Source organism: Microcaecilia unicolor, chromosome 5 (genome assembly GCF_901765095.1).
Source record: "Microcaecilia unicolor chromosome 5, aMicUni1.1, whole genome shotgun sequence".
Lineage (NCBI taxonomy): Eukaryota > Metazoa > Chordata > Amphibia > Gymnophiona > Siphonopidae > Microcaecilia > Microcaecilia unicolor.
Window position 1 is genome coordinate 77,308,999 of NC_044035.1, and position 20,980 is coordinate 77,329,978.

At 42.6% G+C, this 20,980-nt stretch overlaps 1 protein-coding gene across 1 annotated transcript in view; it reads left to right on the forward strand.

Annotated features, from left to right (window-relative positions):
- BTAF1 (B-TFIID TATA-box binding protein associated factor 1) overlaps positions 1–20,980 on the forward strand; it is a 620,170-nt gene that overhangs the window by 301,972 nt on the left and 297,218 nt on the right. Inside the window, 1 exon segment of the mRNA XM_030204965.1 lies at positions 10,223–10,347. Coding sequence (XP_030060825.1) covers positions 10,223–10,347 — 125 coding nt within the window.

Genomic DNA, 20,980 nt, shown 5'->3' on the forward strand with positions numbered 1-20,980 from the left:
TGGAGGAGTTGCACAAATGCCTCTTGAGAAAGCAAATTTCAGTATTCTAGCCGAGTAATGACAAAAGCGTGAATGATAACATGCAGCACTTCCTGTGTCCCTAGGTTGTAAGGATATAACTCCGAAAGTAAGAAGAGGCAGTGTATTACTGTAAACTTGATATCGTGTTTTTTGTTGTTGTAGTCACGTCTGTGGCCGTGACCACCCTCAGACTTACCTTATTTCTGGGGGTCAGCTTCTAAGCTGGCTTCTGCCTATCCTTTCTGGAGTAGTTTTCCTTCTGTGTGCTGGCTGCTTCCAGCATGGCTCTAATTACTCCACTCTACTGCACCTGGGGGTGCTGCCTGAGTTAGCTCTACCTGTGTTTCCAGCCTGGCTCTGTTTGCTCCTCTGTGCTGCACCTAGGTATTCTAAGTCTCTCTATGCTCTGTGTGCGCTCTGCCTGCTCCTTGGTTTGTGCTCCTCTCACCCGCTGGTGGCCAGAGCCAGTGGCTGCCATAGTTTGTCTTGCTGTTCCTACCCGTTCCAGACTTTAGCCGAGTCCGGTCCGGGTCTTCCAGGCTGCCGGACTTGTCTCTCTTGTTTGTGCCTGGACAGCCTCCGTAGTTGCTTACTGATGGCTGCAGCTGCTCCTCGGTTGTTGAAGGGCTTTATTAATCACTTAGAGACTGCAGCCTTTGCCTTTGCAACGTCTAAGGTCCCGGGTATGTTAGAGTGTTCTGTGCACTGCTACCTTGTCCGGTTCAGTGTGAGTTTTCGAGCTTGTGACTAGTTAGCTTGGGCATAGCTTTCTTGTTAGCTTGTGTACAGCTTCATTAGTTTTCTTGTGTTTAGCTTTCTGGTTTTCCCGTGTGTGTTTTCCTTTGCTTCTGGAGCTTCAGCCCTATCCTGTCTGCTGCCAGTACTCCTTGCTACTGGAGCTCCAGCCATAGCCTTGCTACTTGACCTGACCATTGCCTGAATCTGACTCTCTCTGCCTGCTGCCTGACCCAACTTCTGCCTGAACCCCGATGCTTGCTGCCTGCTGCTTGACCCGACTACTGCCTGAACCCGGATAGTCTCTGCCTGTAGCCAGACCTGACTATTGTCAGAACCCGGACATTCCCTGCCTGTCTGCCTTGCTTTCGCCTAGGTGCCTGGGGGCACTTATGTATCCTGATTCCTGTTGTTCCTGCTTGCTAGTTCCAGTTCCGGTTTTCCAGTAAGCCCTGCCGGCTGCCCGAACCTGAGGGCTCAATCCTCAGGGAACGGTGGATAAGCGTAGGTGAAGCCTAGGTCCAGTGTGTTCCTGTCCAGCGTGTTCCGGTCCTGTGGGTTCCAGTCCAGTGGGCTCCACTCCAGTGTGTACCAGTCTAGTGGGTTCCAGTCCAGTGCGTTCCAGTCCTGTGTATTCCAGTGCAGAATTCCAGTCCGGGGTTCCAGTCCAGCCTTGCCTCGTCTCTGCTTTGAAGGTGACCTTGCCTGCCACTGCCGCTCCACGGTAGAGGTCCAAGGGCTCACAAACCCAGTGCTTCCAGGGAAGAAGCCTGACAGTTGTTGAGAAGTAACTTGTGCAACTGAAGCCAATCCTCCACCTGTCATAGCTTATCACTGAAGTCCGTGAAAGTTGAAACATCAGAGTATCCAAAGGGGCAAGGATTTGGACATCATCAGCATAAATATAGAGTATTAGCCCCAGTGATTGTATCGGGGAGACTAGGGGAGATTTAAATATGTTGCATAGTACAGGCGCAAGAAGAGACCCTTATGGTACCCCCACAAAGGGGGGTGTAAAAGGGTCAGAAAGTTCTTCCTGCCAAAATACATGGTGAGTCCTGTCGGAAAGGTATGAACGGAACCATCGCAAAATTTGGTCAGATAGCCCTATTGCTGCCAGGCAGAGGAGCAGCAGTTCATGGTCCACCATATCAAATATGACGGATGTCCATAGATATCAGGGGGACAGATATGTTATTAGCCAAAGCTGACTGATTGCTAAGTAACATACCTAGTTAGACTGTCTCAGTATTATGATGTGGACGGAGACTTTTCTGATTGGTGTGTAGTATCTCGTGTGTTTCTAACAACCTGTTGAGATATGTATTTATGACTTATTCAGTGACGTTACATAGTAACATAGTAGATGACGGCTGAAAAAGACCTGCACGATCCACCCAGTCTGCCCAACAAGATACACAAAAATGGCACATGAGTTTATATCTTACCTTGATTTGTACCTGTGTTTTTCAGGGCACAGACCGTATAAGTCTGCCCAGCACTATGCCTGCCTCCCACCACCGGCTCTGGCACAGACCGTATAAGTCTGCCCAGCACTATCCCCACCTCCCAACCACCAGCCTTGCCTCCCACCACCGGCTAAGCTTCTGGTGATCCCTTCATTCTGAGCAGGATTCCTTTATGTTTATCCCACGCATGTTTGAATTCCGTTACAGTTTTCATCTCCACCACCTCCCGCGGGAGGGCATTCCAAGCATCCATTGCTCTCTCCATGAAAAAAATACTTCCTGACATTTTTATTGAGTCTGCCCCCTTCAATCTCATTTCATGTCCTCTAGTTCTACCGCCTTCCCATCTCCGGAAAAGGTTTGTTTGCAGATTAATACCTTTCAAATATTTGAACGTCTGTATCATATCACTCCTGTTTCTCCTTTCCTCCAGGATATACATGTTCAGGTCAACAAGTTTCTCCTCATATGTCTTGTAACGCAAATCCCATACCATTCTCGTAGCTTTTCTTTGCACCGCTTCCATTTTTTAAACATCCTTCGCAAGATATGGCCTCCAAAACTGAACACAATACTTCAGGTGGGGCCTCACCAACGTCTTATACAGGGGTATTAAAACCTCTTTTCTTCTGCTGGTCACACCTCTCTCTGTACAGCCTAGTAATCTTCTAGCTATGGCCACCACCTTGTCACACTGTTTCGTCGCCTTCAGGTCCTCAGATACTATTACCCCAAGGTCCCTCTCCCCGTCCGTACCTATCAGACTCTCCCCGTCTAACACATAAGTCTCCCGTGGATTTCTACTCCCTAAGTGCATCACTTTGCATTTCTTCGCATTGAATTTTAATTGTCAAATGTTAGACCATTCTTTTAGCTTCCGCAGATCTTTTTTCATGCTTTCCATCCCTCCGGGGTGTCCACTCTGTTGCAAATCTTGATGTCATCCGCAAAAAGGCAAACTTTACCTTGTAAGCCTTTGGCAATATCACTCACAAATATATTGAATAGAATCGGCCCCAGCACGGATCCCTCAGGCACTCCACTACTCACCTTTCCCTCCTCTGAGCGAACTCCATTTACCACCACCCTCTGGCGTCTGCCCATCAACCAGTTCCTAATCCAGTTCACCACTTCGGGCCCTATCTTCAGGCCGTCTGGTTTATTCAAGAGCCTCCTGTGGGGAACCGTGTCAAAAGCTTTGCTGAAATCTAAGTAGATTACGTCCATAGCACGTCCTTGATTTAATTCTCCGGTCACCCAGTCAAAGAATTCAATGAGATTCGTTTGACATGATTTCCCTTTGGTAAAACCATGTTGTCTCAGATCTTGCAACTTATTTGCTTCCAGGAAATTCACTATCCTTTCCTTCAGCATCGCTTCCATTACTTTTCCAATAATCGAAGTGAGGCTTACCGGCCTGTAGTTTCCAGCTTCTTCCCTATCACCACTTTTGTGAAGAGGGACCACCTCCGCCGTTCTCCAATCCCACGGAACCTCTCCCATCTCCAAGGATTTATTAAACAAATCTTTAAGAGTGTCCGCCAGAACCTCTCTGAGCTCCATCAATATCCTGGGGTGGATCCCATCCGGTCCCACTGCTTTGTCCACCTTTAGATTTTTAAGTTGTTCATACACACTCTCTTCTGTGAACGGTGCTATATCCACTCCATTCTCACATGTACTTTTGCCAGTCAATTGCGGTCCTGCTCCAGAGAAAAGGTTGCTGGGCAATTGGTCTGTAGTTAGTGTCCAAGGTCTTACCTTGATGAAGACTCTTTTGCTTCAGCCGTATTATGGCTGTTTTTTGTTAAGTTAAAGCGACCAGGACCCTCCGGTCTGGCAAATAGAGATTAACCCTTGCATAACATAACTAAGTGATACACCAGAACTAAAGAAATTCAGGTTGCTATTTATGGACATTATGGACTCATATTTTGATTTATTTTTAGTCTAGCATTTAGTCTATTGGAAAGGTTCTGTTTTATTTTCCTATTACTCCCTTTAGGCTAATTTATGTTGTTAGTGACACAGTTTCCATTGTAGAAGGACATTTGTAATTCAACTCTTATTGTCTTTAGATTTAATTTCCTGTGTACTTTCATTTAGGCATAATTAAGCTTTGACATGTACTTTAACACTTACCTACCCAATGCACCTTTAGGTTAGTCCTATCCAACCCTGCCTTCATACTGACAAGACCAGTTTTCCTTAGTCCAAGTAGTTATTCCCATCACCTCTAGCCCCCTCCAAGGAGACAAAGTGGGCGCACTAAGCCCTGCATAATACTGGTCTGTACCCTGTGCACTATGAACGGAAGAAAAAATGTTGTATACCGTTTCACAAGAACTGTGGGAAATGGATCATGTAGAGCCATAGTAGACCTTACTGTGCGATGTGCCTGATCTACGTTTGAGAAAGTCAGAGCCTCTAATTCTTCCATAGGGAAGCAGACAGATCACAAGGCTTAATTGAGGGTAGAATTGATAAGGACTGTGAAAATGAAGACGGAGTACCAGGTAGTAAAGATCTAGTTGAAGACAACATGTAAGGATGGCAGACCTCTCTAAAGATTGGCGCAGTGTGAAGACTTTTGCAGAAAAATACACAGCTAAAGCATCAGCTGTAAGAGCAGTGGGTGGCAGGACTGTAAGAGATGGACCCTCAAGATTGCTAAAGATAGCATAAAGCTTATGAGTGTTTGGAACCTTACAAAGTAGGTCTGAGAAATAACGACTCTTTAAGGTATTAATCTCATTTGTATAATTGTTGGATAAATACTTGAATTTGGATCGACAGTCTTCTGTCTTATGTTTTTTCCAAAGCCACTCGGAATGGCAAAGCTGTTTTTTCATCAGGCCAAAAACCACGGTTCTTTTTTACATATAGGATTTGTAGTTTTAGGTGATAAAGGGAATGCAATAGCATCCAATATTGATGATAAAGTGACATTCCACTGGGTTGACTGGTCTTTTAAATTAGAAGTGCTAAAGGATGAATAGCCGATGTTCCAGGCCTTATGGAGGGACTCCGGTAATTTCTGCTAAGCGCCTACTCGAGGTACATTTAGTCTGTTTTGGCTGTGAGACCTTCTCGCTGATTAAAGTAAAAACAATAAGTGCGTGATCAAAGTAGGGTCCAAAGATAAAAATATGGAACAGAGTCAGAAAATTACTTCTAGTAGAAAACACCATGTCCAACAAATAGCCACGTAAGAGTACAAATATGGGAAGACAACCTGACGTCTTTTTAAAAAGTGGTAAAGCCACGTTCAAATGGTGCTAATGGGTTATCAAAATGAAGATTTAAATCTCTGAGAACAATTAGATTCTTAGGCCTAAGGGCATGTTGAGTAGTAATCGCCTATATGTCGGCCAAGGAGCTAATGGGAGAAGGTTGATATAAAAGAACTAGTTCCAGATTCATCGAAACAAACACATTGATAAGGATTCTATTGAACCATGAATATTGTGTTCCGGGAGATGAATGGAGAGAGAGGAGCAAAAGATTGCAGCCAGACCTCCACCCCTTTTTCCCTCTCTGTTTACATAGTGAGAGGAGTATCCCGTAGTGGTTGTTTGATTTAAATAAGCCAAATCAGAGTCCTCTAACCAAGTCTCCACAAGACATAAACTATCAAGCCTATTGTCTAATAACAAATCTGTAATCAGATAGTGCTTCCCTCGTAAAGAGTGCACATTTAATAAACCTATCCACAAATCCAGAAGCTTTAAAGAACTTCGTAAGCTTGTAAAGTTTGTGGAGACAGGTATGGGAATCAAAGTTCTTACTTGTGGGCAAGGAGAGTAGTACTTCTGGGCTAGCTGCTGCCCCTAAAGGACTGAATTAGCGCACATGGGAGTTCAAGAAACACTTGAGGCCAGAGAGAGATCAAACCAAGATCACACCAATACAGCAGGGCCAATGTAATGGGGTATAATTGGGGTACGCACGAAGGAGCACGCTAAGGAGCATGACCTGCTCCTTAAGCATGCTCCTTTGGTGCATGTGTGTGCCGCAGAAAAGCAGTTGGTTTTATCCCTCAGAGTTGGTGATTCAGTTTTGGTTTTTGGAAGTGGACAGGGCTAGCTAACTGGCAGGACTTTCTGATCACCCAGAGCCTTCGGTTTTCCTTTCTGATATTGGAGTTGGATGTCCATATTTTCGTTCTTCTCTAGTCCTCTTCAGAATACACCCAGATCATGCCTCCTTGACATAAGGATGTACTGCAGTTATATATATCTGTATCCTGGCTTTATATTATAGGGATTTGGACATCCACACAATATGGATGTCTAAATGCTGGTTTTCAGATGTCTGAAAAATGAGTAGAGCTTCTAAAATAAGGGGCAAAATATGATGCAGTGGTGAATGTCTACAGGATCACCACCCATGGTGTCCCCATTACTTTGTTGGAATACCAATGGATGCGCAGTGTAGGATGGGAAGTCCACTTAAACTCTCATCTCATGTAGGGGACATGAGTGAAGTCCAAACACTGCTTTATATCAATCACTTGGAATTCCAGGCCAGATTTTATGCCCTTTGTATCTTTGCCATCTTCTTTGAGGCTACTCGTTCTTAGTTCAGACAAACAAGTGGCCTTGCTTTGCATCAACAAGCAAATGGGGATCAGATCTCTCTGTCTCAGCTGAGAAGCAGCAAGATTTAGGATTTTGTCTTAAGTTGCTTGTATATGGATATTATCTCTCTCTCTGGCATGCAAAATCAGAGTCGTCCAACCACACAAGAGGTTCCTCCATGACAAGGTATTGCAGTCTGTTTTCCCATATATGGGTGACCCCTTACATAGATCTATTCACCAGCATAGAAAATGCTAGACTGCCACTTCACTGCTCTGTTTGCTATAAGATTGGCTTCTGCTGTACAGTTATCTCCCAATCTCACTCATAGCAAAAACTACACTACTATCAACAGAATGGACATGATGATTCTCATAGCACCTCAATGGACTCATCAAAACTGATTTCCTGTGTTAAAGCACTTAGCAATCCATCAACTCCATATGCTTCCAATCTCTCGATCGCTAACCACACAGGAAAAAGGTTTCTTTTTTTCATTCCTTGGCCCTCACAGTGTAGAAATTGAGTGGTACTTAGTCGTTGTGCTAAGTTGGCCAGTGCATGTTCAGACGTTCTAATTGCTGCAACGAAATGGTCTACCAGATATACTTATGCCTTGAAGTGGAAGAGGTTTTTTGTCTCGTTCTTCATGAATGGTTATGATCCCGTTTAACATGAGGAGGTAAGTGTTCTTAAACTGTCTATACCAGGGATAGGCAACCTCAGTCCTTGAAGGCCTGCATGCAACCCAGCTAGGTTTTGGATTTTCCCAGTGAATATGCATGAGATATTTGCATGCACTGCCTCCATTCTATGCACATAGATTGTGATAAAGTCACATCCAGGATAGTTGGGTTAAGGCAGTTTCAGTCTGAAATACAAGTCCTAGAAAGCATTGTAGGCAAGGAGCCAGGGGGTGGGATGAGGAACCCGGACTGGACTCCTAGGTGCAATAGGGGAAGACATGGGTGTAAGCTGGCAGGATGTGTAGATTGGCTGCCACTAGGGAGAAAGAGAGATAGGAGCTCATCATTAGTCTAATGCTTAACTCAGCTGGTATGGGTGTGGGGGAAGCTAATGGAAGGAGAATTATTGATTGTGAGAGCAGAAGCCAGGGATTGATTAGGCAGGTGGGAAGGAGTCCCAGAGGAGCGAAGCAGTTGCAAGCTGAAAACCCTTGGGTAAGAGAGATCCCTAAAGTACTTAAGCAGGCTGAAATCCCTTGGGTGTGATGAAGTCCCAAAAGTATTTGCAGGCTGAAAATCCTTGGGTAAGGGAGGTCCCTAAAGTATTGAATTTACCAGTGAAGCTGATGCAGGATGAAATCTCCTGGGTATGAGGAGTCCTTAACGTATTGAACCCTCCTGAAGGTAAAGAGAGTAGAAGGTAGAAACTGCTGCTTTGTGATTTAACTGTGATGATGAATTGAATGAACTGCTTCTATTTGGAATTGAACTACTGCTTATTGTGCACTGGATAAAGAGCCCAGACTGGAGCTGACTGTGAGCCTGTATTGAATCCTTATATGTGCTGATAGCCTACTGCTTAAAGGGGACTATTTGCCACACACTTTCAGGTGGCTTATATGTGCTTAAGATTGAAGGTGAATGCTGCTGTTGGAACTGTTATCAGGTCTACTAGAAACCTGCATGGAATAAAGTCCTTAAGATTGAAGTTGCTGGTGGACATTATTTCTTGACTGTACCAGGAGCCTGTGGCTGGAGGAGATTGTTCTATCCTTGGCTGCACTTAGAGGTACCTGGTTACAAGATTTCATGCATATTCATGGGGAAATCCTGAAAATCTGACTGGGTTGTGGCCCTCGAGGACAGAGGTTGCCCACCCCTGTTCTATACCATCTCTATTGGTATCTTCTGGGACTTCAAACATCCATGAGAGTGCATCTCATGGCTTTTTCAGCCTATCATACTTAGAAAAAGCCAATTGACTTCCCAGTGTTCGCTCATTTCTCCAGTGTCGTGGAACCATAACATTGTTCTTATATCACTTATAAAGCTGCCATTTGAACAAATGGAGTTTGCCTTTCTTAAATATTGTTGTGTGTGTGTGTGGTTTTAAAGACGTTATTACCACAGTTTCAAGAATAAATTAGATTTGAAGCTCTAGTTTCCCATGAGCTGCCTTCATAACAAGTTTAATGAAGTTTGTCAAAGGTAGTAGCACCTTTCCAGTCATAAAACAAACTTAACCAAATTTCTTGATATCCTATATCCAATTTTGTTATGAGCAAGCTGGTGCTTCTCTCACTTCTAAAGTGAAATTCTTAAGGTCAGAGCTATAGCAGCTACTGGAACCTCTCCTGAAATCTGCTTCATTGGAAGCTATTTGTAAAGCTATCTGCTCCTCATTTCATACATTTACATGGTATCACTTCGATGAATCCACAAATAAAAGACAATGTGTTTGAGCTGTGCTGGTTGGCCAGTTTGCGTGATATTGCAACTCTTGCAAAATTTCAGGATGCAAATTGTTCTTGAATAAAAGGCAATATATAAGCAGATGAATGGTCTTGAGGTTAAACACAAACTTGTGTGATCAATGAGGTGAGATCTGCAGCAAACAAGTTTGACTCAAACATCCCCCCCCCCCCCCCCCCCCGAGAGTTGCATTCATACTGATAACTGTTTATAGATCACCGCTAGCATTCTTCCACTTTCACCCATTTAACTGCCTTATTCAGCAGACTGGAGTGGGGTCAGATATCAAACATTTCAAACTTGTTCTGGGAGAGCTGTTGTAGTCAGGTGAAATGTGCTCTCACCCTCTTGTTTATCAGATTAATCCTGCTATCTGTAGAAAACACTTGTAGGAGAGTAATTATGCTTTTAACATGCAGAAGAGATCTTTTAGAAAATTATGTGGTGGTATATACATATGCAAGTTCACATAGGAACATGATGGCATGAACGTAACACCCATGAATGGTTTTATGACTCTAACCTTCTCTGATCTGACCTGTTTTTATTGGAGTCCCTTCTCATTTTCCTTGTATCACACTGTAAGCCACTTTGGTGTGCCCACTTGAAAGGTAGTAAACCAAATCCAATAAACGTAAACACTGGGTAGGTATTCCAGGTGTGTAGATTGTGCAGAGCAGAAGTGGAGTTGATGTACAGTACTCACATTTTATAAAAGTATACAGTGTACACATGCTCATTTATACCAACTTCAGAGCAGGTGTAAATGTGTGGATTGGCTTTTGCATGCTAATGGGGCTCGTTGTGGATGCCAGTTCATAAAGGTACAAGTGTCTTTGTTGTCTTCATATAATAGACACCTTTTTGGACTTCTCATGTAGACATCTTGTTATGAAATCAGACACAGTATGTTCACCAATGTATAAGTAATACAGACTGATGTAATTTCTTGACCTAGCTTTTTCTTTGTGTTCTGTAGGTACCTATCATTCTTGGCACATTATGGAATGCTCTCTTACAATTGGATGATCTCACAGCTTCCACAAATAGTATCATGACCCTCCTTTCTTCCCTTCTAACTTATCCTCAGGTGCAACAGTGCAGGTAGCTACTGATCTGATATTTTGATCTTCCACTGGTTTTGTATGTTTTTGGGAGGTTTTGTGTTTATACATTTTAAGCTTTTTATTCTAGAAATTAATCACTTTTGGCATAATCTTATTGTTTGCAAGATACAGCAAGCTTTAAGTATTAGAGGATAATCCAAGACTATAATCATCTTTGTGTGTGTCTTGAAATTATTTTGATATAGTTTGATCATTTCCTTACTTGGAAATTGTTCTGTATTTGAAACATATATTTTTTTCTGTGGTTTCAGTGAGGGCATTCATTATGAAACTTGTTAATGCTTTCATTTATGTAACTTGTTAATGCTTACATTTATGTAAATAAAGATGTTCTGATTTCCTCACTAGTTCCTGATACAAGTGAATAATATTTTCTCAGTCTGCAAACTTATTTGCAGGGATTGAGGTAGGCACACAAGCGTAATCCGTCATCTGACAGTGCTCGAAAGGAATGGCTCTCCCAGAGCTCGAACTAAATGTAGAGCTCTGAACATGTTCAACCCTTCCCATGCACAGTGGTTTCCTTTGTCTCTACTTTTCCGTTTCACCACACAGGTGCAAAAACAAAGGTCTTCTGTTTTTGAAGAGGATTTACTTCTTGTTATAGTCTCAGACTTTTTTTTTTTAATGAGATGATTTAAAAAAAGAAAGGGGGGGGGGGGAGGGTTGGTTCCTGCGGAAATCACTACAGAAGTCAGGGTTCCAGTTATGCCCTCAATAGGGAAGAAAGATCCAGAACTTTGGCATCCATTCAGGATGCTTGATACGCCTGGACTCAAAACATAATCAGGTTGACTGCAAGTATTGTTGTAGGGTGTCTTAGAGACTGAAATGGACCACCTGAACCATCTTAGGAATCACTGTGAGGAAAAGAAGAAATTTGTGCTGGGCCAGGAGGAGGGCAGGAGAATGCTGTCTGCATAGAGATCATCTGACACTGTGCACTTGGTAAATCCTCTGCAGATGTTGCCTCTACCTCCTTGTTCAGTGACTAAATCTAGCAGCAAATCCAAGGTGGCACAAGCCTGAGACTTGCTGTCAAGGCAACTTCAAAAATTTCTTCTTCAATCACTTGAGAAGCACCACTTGGGTTTACCACTCCTAAACACAGACCTGCATAGCTGTCTTCTGCATAACTGTGCCATCAGAGCCTCCTGCATGATGACAGCGCTAACTTTGGTCTTGCTCCACCAGGATGGACTTTACATCTACCTCTCAGTACAGATAGAGCAATGTTACACGCAGCACGCACTATGAAACTGGTGCTCTATCTCGAGAATCATTGCACACTGATATCATAGACTTATTTTCCAGTTAATAACAGTCCTGTACAATGATAGCATCCACTGACATTCACACCCGTCCTTGTCAACATAGCTAAATCTTTTTTCTCTGCCCCTACAAAGGTGTTTAACAAGTTTGTGAAGAACTACTGCAAAGATGTCAGCAGCTGAGTATGCATTCTCAAATTTACTGGTGTTAATCCTATGCAGAGAGACTCTTGTTCGTCACAACATCTAATTAGTTTTTCTGTCTACCTCAGACTGAGTCAAGAGGCCTGCACCACTTCCTCCATCATGTTTGGAACTTTTTCAAAGTGGTCTAGTAAATTTTCTAGATTAGAGTTTCATTCCACCAGGATCTTTATTCCAGTCCATCTCCTCTACCTTGAGTGAGTCTGTGTTTGAAGATGTTCCTTTCCCATTACAGTAAAAGGCAGAGCCTTGTTCAATTATTTTTAGCCTTTTGAAGCTTGAATTATAGTTCATAAGCTTTACATGATTAAATAGTAACATCATAATTCCTTTACATCCAAAGCAGACCAGTCTCCGCCCCCACCCTATCCCTGCAGGCCCTGTCTCCATCCCCGCCCCATCCCCATGGGCTCTGTTCTCATCTGCAGAAGTCTCGAACACTTATGATTTTATATTGAAATCTTTCTATTAAAGTCTAGAAAGGAACAATATGGTCCGCCATTTTTGAACCAGAGTGAATTGGAGACGGCGAGACGTGAAGAGCTTGGACTGTCTTTAATTATGGAAATATTCCCCTGAAGCAGCTATACTGTAGCGAAACAGGGTGACCCTGTCGGGACTTTATGGAAGTGAGGAGTACATTATACGCGAGGCTGGATTCATAATATAAAGTTGGACAATTCTTCAGCCGAGATAAGTACTCTTGCCAAGCTTTGGGAAATGTGTTATTTATGTCTCCTTTACAAGTGTTTGTAGAGTACATGGTTAAGCCAGTGTGAATATTGTTTTGTGGAGTTTTTTTTTAAGACACATGATTGATACGGTTCCCTCATTATACAAAAAGCGTGTCCTTTGACAAAGAGGTGTTTCTGAGGGATCTGATGTCTTTTTTTCTCCACATTTTTTGTTATTATTTTTTCACCTTGGGGACGCCATTGTTGCTTTCAAACACGTTGTACACAAGGTAGGAAGGTGTGTTTTTGCTTGATTTTAATTACCCCCCATATAGACTGGGTTAATGTAACATCAGGGCATGCTAGTGAGGTAAACTTCCTTTATGAAATAAAGCACAGCTTTATGGCGTAGCTGGTACAGGAGCCGACGAGAGAAGGTAAAATTCTAGACTTTCTCATTTGTGGAGCGCATGATCTGGTACGGGAGGTAACGGTCCAGGGGCTGCTTGACAACAGTGATCATAACATGGTCGCCTTTGAAATTTTGCTTTCAAAAAGGTAAACATAGGAAGTCAAATATGTTAGCGTTTAACTTTAAAAAAGGAAGCTATGACAAAATGAGAAGAACGGTAAAAAAAAAAAAACCTTAGAGGAGCGACTGAGAGGGTAAGAAACCTACAACAGGTGTGGATGCTGGTCAAAAACACCGTCCTGGAGGCCCAGGCCGAACATATTCCACGTATCAGAGAAGGAAGATGGAAAACCAGCCGGCGTGGTTAAAAAGTGAGGTAAAGGGAGGCTATTGGAGCTAAAAAGGAATCCTTCAGAAATGGAAGAAGGAACTGAATGAAGAAAATAAGAAGCGGCATAAGGAATGTCAAGTCAGATGCAAAGCGCTGATAAGAAAGGCAAAGAGGGATTTTGAAAGAAAGATAGCGTTAGAGGTGAAAACTGATAGTAAAAATTTTTTTTAGGTACATTAAAAGCAGGAAACCGGGAAAAGAATCAGTTGGCCTGCTGGATGACCGGGGTGTAAAAGGGGCATCAAGGAAGACAAAGAAATAGCAGATAAACTAAATGATTTCTTTGCTTCGGTCTTCACCGAGAAAGATTTGGGTGGTATACCGGTGCCGGACAGGGTATTCGAAGCTGAAGTCAGAAAAACTTAATGAAATACCTGTAAACCTGGAAGATGTAATGGTGCAGTTCTGCAAACTGAAGAGTAGCAAATCTCTTGGACTTGATGGTATTCACCCCAGGGCACTGATAGAACTAAAAAATGAGCTGGCAGAGCTACTGTTACTGATTTGTAATTTATCCTTCAAATCGAGCGTGGTACTGGAAGATTGGAGGGTGGCCAATGTAGCCGATATTTTAAAAAGGTTCCAGAGGAGATCTGGGAAATTATAGACCGGTGAGTCTGACGTCGGTGCTGGGCAAATTGGTAGAGACTATTATCAAGAACAAAATTACAGAGCACGTTCAAAAGCATGGACTAATGGGACAAAGTTAACATGGATTTAGTGAAGTGAAGTCTTGCCTCGCCAATCTGCTGCATTTCTTTGAAGGAGTAAACAAGCATGTGCACAAAGGTGCGCTGGTTGATATTGTGTATCAGGATTTTCAGAAGGCGTTTGATAAAGTCCCTCATGAAAGACTACAGAGGAAATTAGAGGGACTTGGGATAGGAGGTAGTGTCTTACTGTGGATTAAAAACTGGTTGAAATATAGGAAAGACAGTAGGATTTAAAGGTCAATATTTATTTGTTACATTTGTATCCCACATTTTCCCACCTATTTGCAGGCTCAATGTGGCTTACAATTTTTCCGACATGACTTGTGTCATTTCAGAATACATATACAATTGGTAATATAAATGGAACATAAATGGAACAGTCGAATAGAAAGGAAGAAAATATACCCAAGGTACAAAAATAAACAAATGGAATCACATATTGAACATGGATTGCATAATAAAATTAAGTAATACAGTGTACGAAGAGAGTAAATCTGATGTTAAGTAAATGATGGTGAAATACAGTACCAATTATAAGTTATTATGGTATGCCATGTTAGAGATGTCTTTAGTGCCTTACGGAAATTAGTTAGGTTGTGGATTATTTTCAGGTCCAATGGTAGAGCATTCCACATTTGTGAACTTAAGTATGACAACCTGGATGCATGTGTTAATCTATATTTTAGACCTTTACAAGTGGGGAAGGAGAAGGGTAGTTAGTGGGGTCCCTCAGGGATCGGTGCTGGGACCTCTGCTTTTTAACGTATTCATAAATGACCTAGAGATGGGGTTTACTAGTGAGGTAATCAAATTTGCCGATGGCACAAAGTTATTCAAAGTCGTCAAAACTACAAGAGGACCTTACGAGACTGGGAGACTGGGCGTCTAAATGGCAGATGACATTTAATGTGAACAAGTGCAAAGTGATGCATGTGGGAAAGAGGAACCCAAACTATAACTACGTCATGCAAGGTTTAGCGTTGGGAGTCATGAACCCAGAAAGGGATCTAGGTGTCGTTGTTGATGATACGTTGAAAACTTCTGCTCAATGTGCTGCTGCGGCTAGGAAAGCAAATAGAATGTTGGGTATCATTAGGAAAGGGATTGAAAACAAAAATAATAAGGATATTATTCTGCCGTTGTATCGCTCCATGGTGCGACAGCACCTTGAGTATTGTGTTCAATTCTGGTCACCGCACCTCAAAAAAGATATAGTGGAATTGGAAAAGGTACAGAGAAGGGTGACAAAGATGATACAGGGGATGGGACGACTTCCTTATGAGGAAAGGCTAAAGAGGCTGGGGCTCTTCAGCTTGGAGAAAAGGCGGCTGAGGGGAGATATGATAGAGGTCTATAAGATAATGAGTGGAATGGAACGGGTAGATTTGGAGCGTCTGTTTACGCTTTCCAAAAACACTAGGACAAGGGGGCATGTGATGAAGCTGCAGTGTGGTAAATTTAAAATGAATCGGAGGAAATATTTCTTCACTCAACGCGTAGTTAAACTCTGGAATTCGCTGCCGGAAAAAGTGGTGAAGGTGGTTAACTTAGCGGACTTCAAAAAAAGGTTGGACGGCTTCCTGGAGCAAAAGGCCATAAAATGTTACTGAATGGATGAGGGAATAATACACTATTTCTAGGATGGGTGGGACAAATTGCTTGTTCTTTTGGTCACTGTCAGTGACAGGGTGCTGGGCTCGATGGACCCTTGGTCTGTCCCAGCATGGCGATGCTTATGTACTTAGTACCTCCGACTCATCAGCTTTGAATACCATTTCTGGCATCGGTATCTCTCCCAAATTGTTGCTTGTGTAATAGTAAGGATTGATTACAATATATATTTCTTAAATAAGAGAGTTTTTATCTTTTTTTATAAAAGTAATGAGAGAGTGAAAAGGAGTGCCATTTATAATAGGATAGTTAAAAATCAAACATAAATGAAAAAAAAAGAACAAAAATACTTCCCAGGGATGAACTGGCACACAAGAGACTCAGAGCAGATTTCCAAAAGTTTTCTCAAAATACTAAGTTTTCAAAAGGATTTTAAATTTGGAACGAGACTGTTCCTCTCATGCATTAGATGGCAAACTATTTGAAGGGGAAAAACTTAAAATGCTGAGTGTCTGGTAGATTCGTAGTGGGTCAAATGGATGGAAGGTATAACCATGCAATGTGAATTCAGAGATCAAAGAGAATGAGTAGGGGTATAGGGTATCATGTGAGCAGAAAGATAACATGGAGCACCTTGATAGCAGGCTTTGAGCCAAGCAGAGAATTTACATGAATAGGTAACCAATGTAAATGAAAGTGGAGAAATATGGTCTGACCTTTGAGCTTTAGAAAGAAAATGTAGTGTCTGTTGATGTTTGATCTGGATTGTGGTAAACCTGTGTAAACAGAATTACAGTAGTCAATATGAGACATGACAAAAGCATGTAGGAGAGTATGAAGTGCAGAGAAATCAAGAACATTCATGAGTGAATGAATATGGTGAACAGCACAGAAACCAAATTGAATGAATGACTTTAGAAATTTGCTTCTGAAAAGAAAGGTTCGAGACACTAAGGGGCTTATTTTCAAAGCACTTAGCCTTACAAAGTTCCATAGTAACCTATGGAACTTTGTAAGGCTAAGTGCTTTGAAAATACGCCTCTAAGTACATCCAGATAAGGAAAGGCGTAACTGTTAAACAGACAGAACAGAAATTGAGGCTGAGAAAGATTCAGTGATCCAGCATGCCTTCATCTTATCTGTATTAAGCACTAAGTTTGTCACGTTCTCAAAGCAGGAACTAGGTTTGTGAGCCCTTGGGCCACTGCCGAGGAGCAGCAGCGGCAGGCAAATCACCCAAGCAGAAAGCAGTGCTGAACACAACAGGCAGGAACCACAGAATATAACTAGAAGAGGCTTTAATAATAGACAGTAAACATTATCCAGTAGCACAGCAAGGTCAAAGGGGCAGGCAGCAAACACGGGTAATCCATAAACTAACCAGAGTCTTTAGGCAGGCGGAAAGCAAAGTCCAGGTCCAGGCAAAAGGGTCAAAGGCACAGGAAGCAAGCAAGTCAAAGTTCAGGTCCAGGAACAGGCAGGGTCCAACACACAGGAAACTTTCAGAGCAAGAACTCCAACAAACCAACAGGAACTCATGGATTACCTTTGATACCAAGGCAAGCAAGGCTTACAGAAGCTAATAAGCCCCTCAGCAGCTGACCCCAGCTGCAGTAATCACCAGCCAAGTAAGGTTGCTGTTCAAGGACAAACCAGCAGAGCAAGTCTGGCAACCCGGAAAATCCAGACCGGACTCTTTGAAGTCTGGAACATGGATGACAGCAGAAAACAGTCTATAGCAGCCACCAGTTCTGGCCACCAGAGGGCAAGGAGAGCACCCACATGGAAAGCAGTCACAAACGTGACAAAGTTATGTGATGAAAGCCAGCTGGCGACCGCAGAAAGACATTGTTGTAATGGACAAGTCTCTGGCTGTGATGGAGAGGTGGGATAATAAAGAAGATTGTCTGAAGACAAGCAGGCCAATAATTCTCACATGTGTGTGACATGACCCGTGTCACCCCGTTCGGAGCTTGGAAAAGCTTTGTACAGCTTTAAGAGCACGTGCAGCACTCCCACCTCCCTTGCATGTGTGAATGCCTTCCTGCCTGCTGCGAGAGATGGGACTACCAGTTCTCTTTTTTTCCACAGTTTGGAGAGGACACCATTCTTGGTACTCTTCACAGCTCGGTTTGTGAGATTTTCTCAGAGTATATGTTTTGAGCCTTCCTGTGCTTTTTTTTTTTTTGTCTTATTTTCCCTTCGGGACTTTTTTTTTAACCTTACCTTTACAGTTATAGGGGGGGGGGGGGGGGGGGGGGTTGGTCCTTTTTAAAGTTTCCTTTCTGTTTCTGTGCTTGGTAGGAGGCAGTTAAGCCTAAGTTTAGGTCAGGCTTGATCCTTATTTCTTTTTGGTGCTTTTACCCATTTTTCGGACACCTTTGAATTTTTTGATTTGGCCATGGCTGTTTTTCCTTCCAAAGGTTCCCAGTGACTTCAAGCACTGCAGCTGGTGCAATAGGACCATCTCTGGCAAAGACACCCTTTCTTGGTGTCTTAGTGTTTGGGGCCTGAACATACCCCTTCTAACTATTTATTTGCCTTCATATGAAGAAAAGAACCCAGTTGGCCAGAGAGGCTCAATGAGAAACTTTTTGGAGCTAGGTCCAAAACCTCAATGTTGACGTCTCCATCAGTGTCAGGAGTTGCATCGGTCCGCATGGCTGCTAGGCGTTTAGACACTGGGACTGGCTGTGCATCCAGTGGGTCTCCACCTGCCAACACCGGTTGCTATATGGGCCTCTCTCCTCTGGTCTGGTCAGAATCGGACATGACCATAAGGCAACCGAGAAGTGTTGATAACTGGCATCAGAGGAAGCCCAAGAAGCATCTGCATCGATAACCCTTGACCCACAGTTCCAGGAGTTCCGGGACACTGAGGGAACACCCTGCACCCGAGAAGCATCGTTGCCGGGAGGACCACTTCCTCGCCGTACAAGAGATGCCTATGAGTGGGTCTCCACGCAGCCAGGACCAGGCACCCACACCAACCTTTACAGTTCAGCAACCCGTCTCTGAACGGACATCCCAACCTTTCCCGATACTGGCCCTTGGCGAGTGCTTCCAGACCTTTCTCCCTGAGCTTTTGGTGGGACTATTACATCAGAGTGCATTGGCGTCTGGGTGCTTGTGCCTGCCATGCTTCTGCTGCCCCGCATGGCCATCAGCCTGCAGTGAGGTCTCCGACACCGGTGCCGCCTGCCACCCACGTTGGCACATCCTTGGTGGAGGAAGCTTTGCCAGAGTCGAGGCTGGAGCTGACACCTCAACGCCCCTCTTGGGGATATGGTTCCTCCTTGTCGAGGTGGGCTCGGTCTCAGCCCGCCCATGAAGAGTTTCTGGCTGACACCAATGAAACGTGCTCAGGGGAGTCTGATGATCCACAGTACTTTGGAGAAGGAGTCCTGTGGTATCCCATCTGGTCTTTCCCCTCCAAATGAAAGGAAAACATTTTCACCTGAGAGCCTTTCCTTCCCAGCTTTTGTTAAGGAAATAGCGGCTGCCATTCCTATTCCTTTGGAAGTGGAGGACAAGCCCAGGTCTAAGATATTCGAGGTCCTGGACTATGAATCTCCTCCTAGAGAGGCTATGACCGTCCTGCTTCACAAGATCTTGCGGGATGTTTCAAGTGAAGAACTGGGAGTCATCTCTGTGGGCTGCTAATATAAAGAAAACGGTGAGCAAACTTATGTTGATTTACTTAATATGCTTATAACCTTCCAAAATACTCAGTGTGAAAGTTGACCTAATTAATTAAGAAAAGTAATAGAAATGTGAGAAAAAGATCTTAGAGACCTCACGAGGAGCAACACCAATCACTTGCTTCATCTATGTGGGTCAGTTGTCATTTATTGGTCATAAACTCCCAAATCCAAATGTTGATTTTTATAAAGTACTTTTTCAATTTTTCTTAAAAATTCTTTAAAATTATTTCCTTAAATTGATGCTTCTGTTCTTTAATACCGTCTTATGAGCATAAAAGCTGTTATCTTTTATTCCCAATGGAGCATCTCTTTCACTTTTAGACAAGCTTCCTTAGGGGATTGTGCTATTGTAGTTCAACACAGGTGATTTTCCTTAAACAATGGGCATTCTTTAAGGAAAAAAAAATTCCATCAATTTGTCAACTTGTAATAAAAAAAAACAGTCATGAAAACACAACTGCTCGCAGACTTCTTCAAAATGGCACTTTGATGTCAAGACGCCAGAGACAGCCTATTTAAACATAATATTACATCATTTCCTCACATTCTTTATACTTTAATAAATTACTGTTTAGTACTAGACATTCCTATCAATTCCAGAATTTAAGCCATGTGGTTTTAGAGTCTTAAAAAAACAACAGCACTACGCTGTTGTAATTTTAATTTCCGTTCACCCCCATGCTTATGAGCTTTCACCACATCAATGATAAAAACACCTGAAATCTTTGAGTGCATGACCAAATTCAACAAAATGTGCTACTAAAGGCTCTTTCAGATTTTTTTTCCTTAAGATTATATTTATGTTCTAACATGCGCATCTTGAATGGTTTCGTGGTCATCCCAATGTAGTTTCTGACACACCACGGCACTGCATAAATAATGTAATCAGTCTTACAGGTGCTAAAACTCCTCAAAACAAACTCCTGTTGAGTACTGGAGGTTTTAATTTTTTTTAAACTGAAGTCACTTAACAAATATTGCAACTCCAAATATTAATCCTCCATCTGTATTACAAAGAGTCTCTGGTAGAGTCGCTAGTCTCGAATTCTTTTGTAAATTACCTCCCCTTGAAAATGTAATCTGGAGTTTACTATCAGTAAAACATGGATGTAACTACTCCGTCCCATTGCTTCTTAAAGATGTTCGCCACCTGATGTTCTTTCTTGGTACGCCTCAAAACACATGTATGTATCTTCAGAGTCTCCACTCGACACACGGGAATATGAGAAGAGATCTCTATTGTTTTTATCTCTCCTATACACATTTTTAAGAACCTTCTTTGAATAACCCCTTTCCATCAACTTTCTCGTCAAATCATGTGCTTTCTTTTTATATTATGTGGAGTACCACAAGGATCACCCCTCTCACCAACCATCTTCAACCTAATGATGATCCCTTTGGCAAAACTCCTATCAAACCATAACCTCAACCCATATATATACGCCGATGATGTGACAATATACATCCCTTTCAAACAAGACATCAAAGAAATCTTTAATGAAATCAATCAAAGTCTACACATCATGAACACATGGGCAGATGCATTTCATTTGAAATTAAATGCAGAAAAAACTCAATGCCTAATACTCACCTCCCAATACAACACAAATGAATTTACCGCTATAAACAC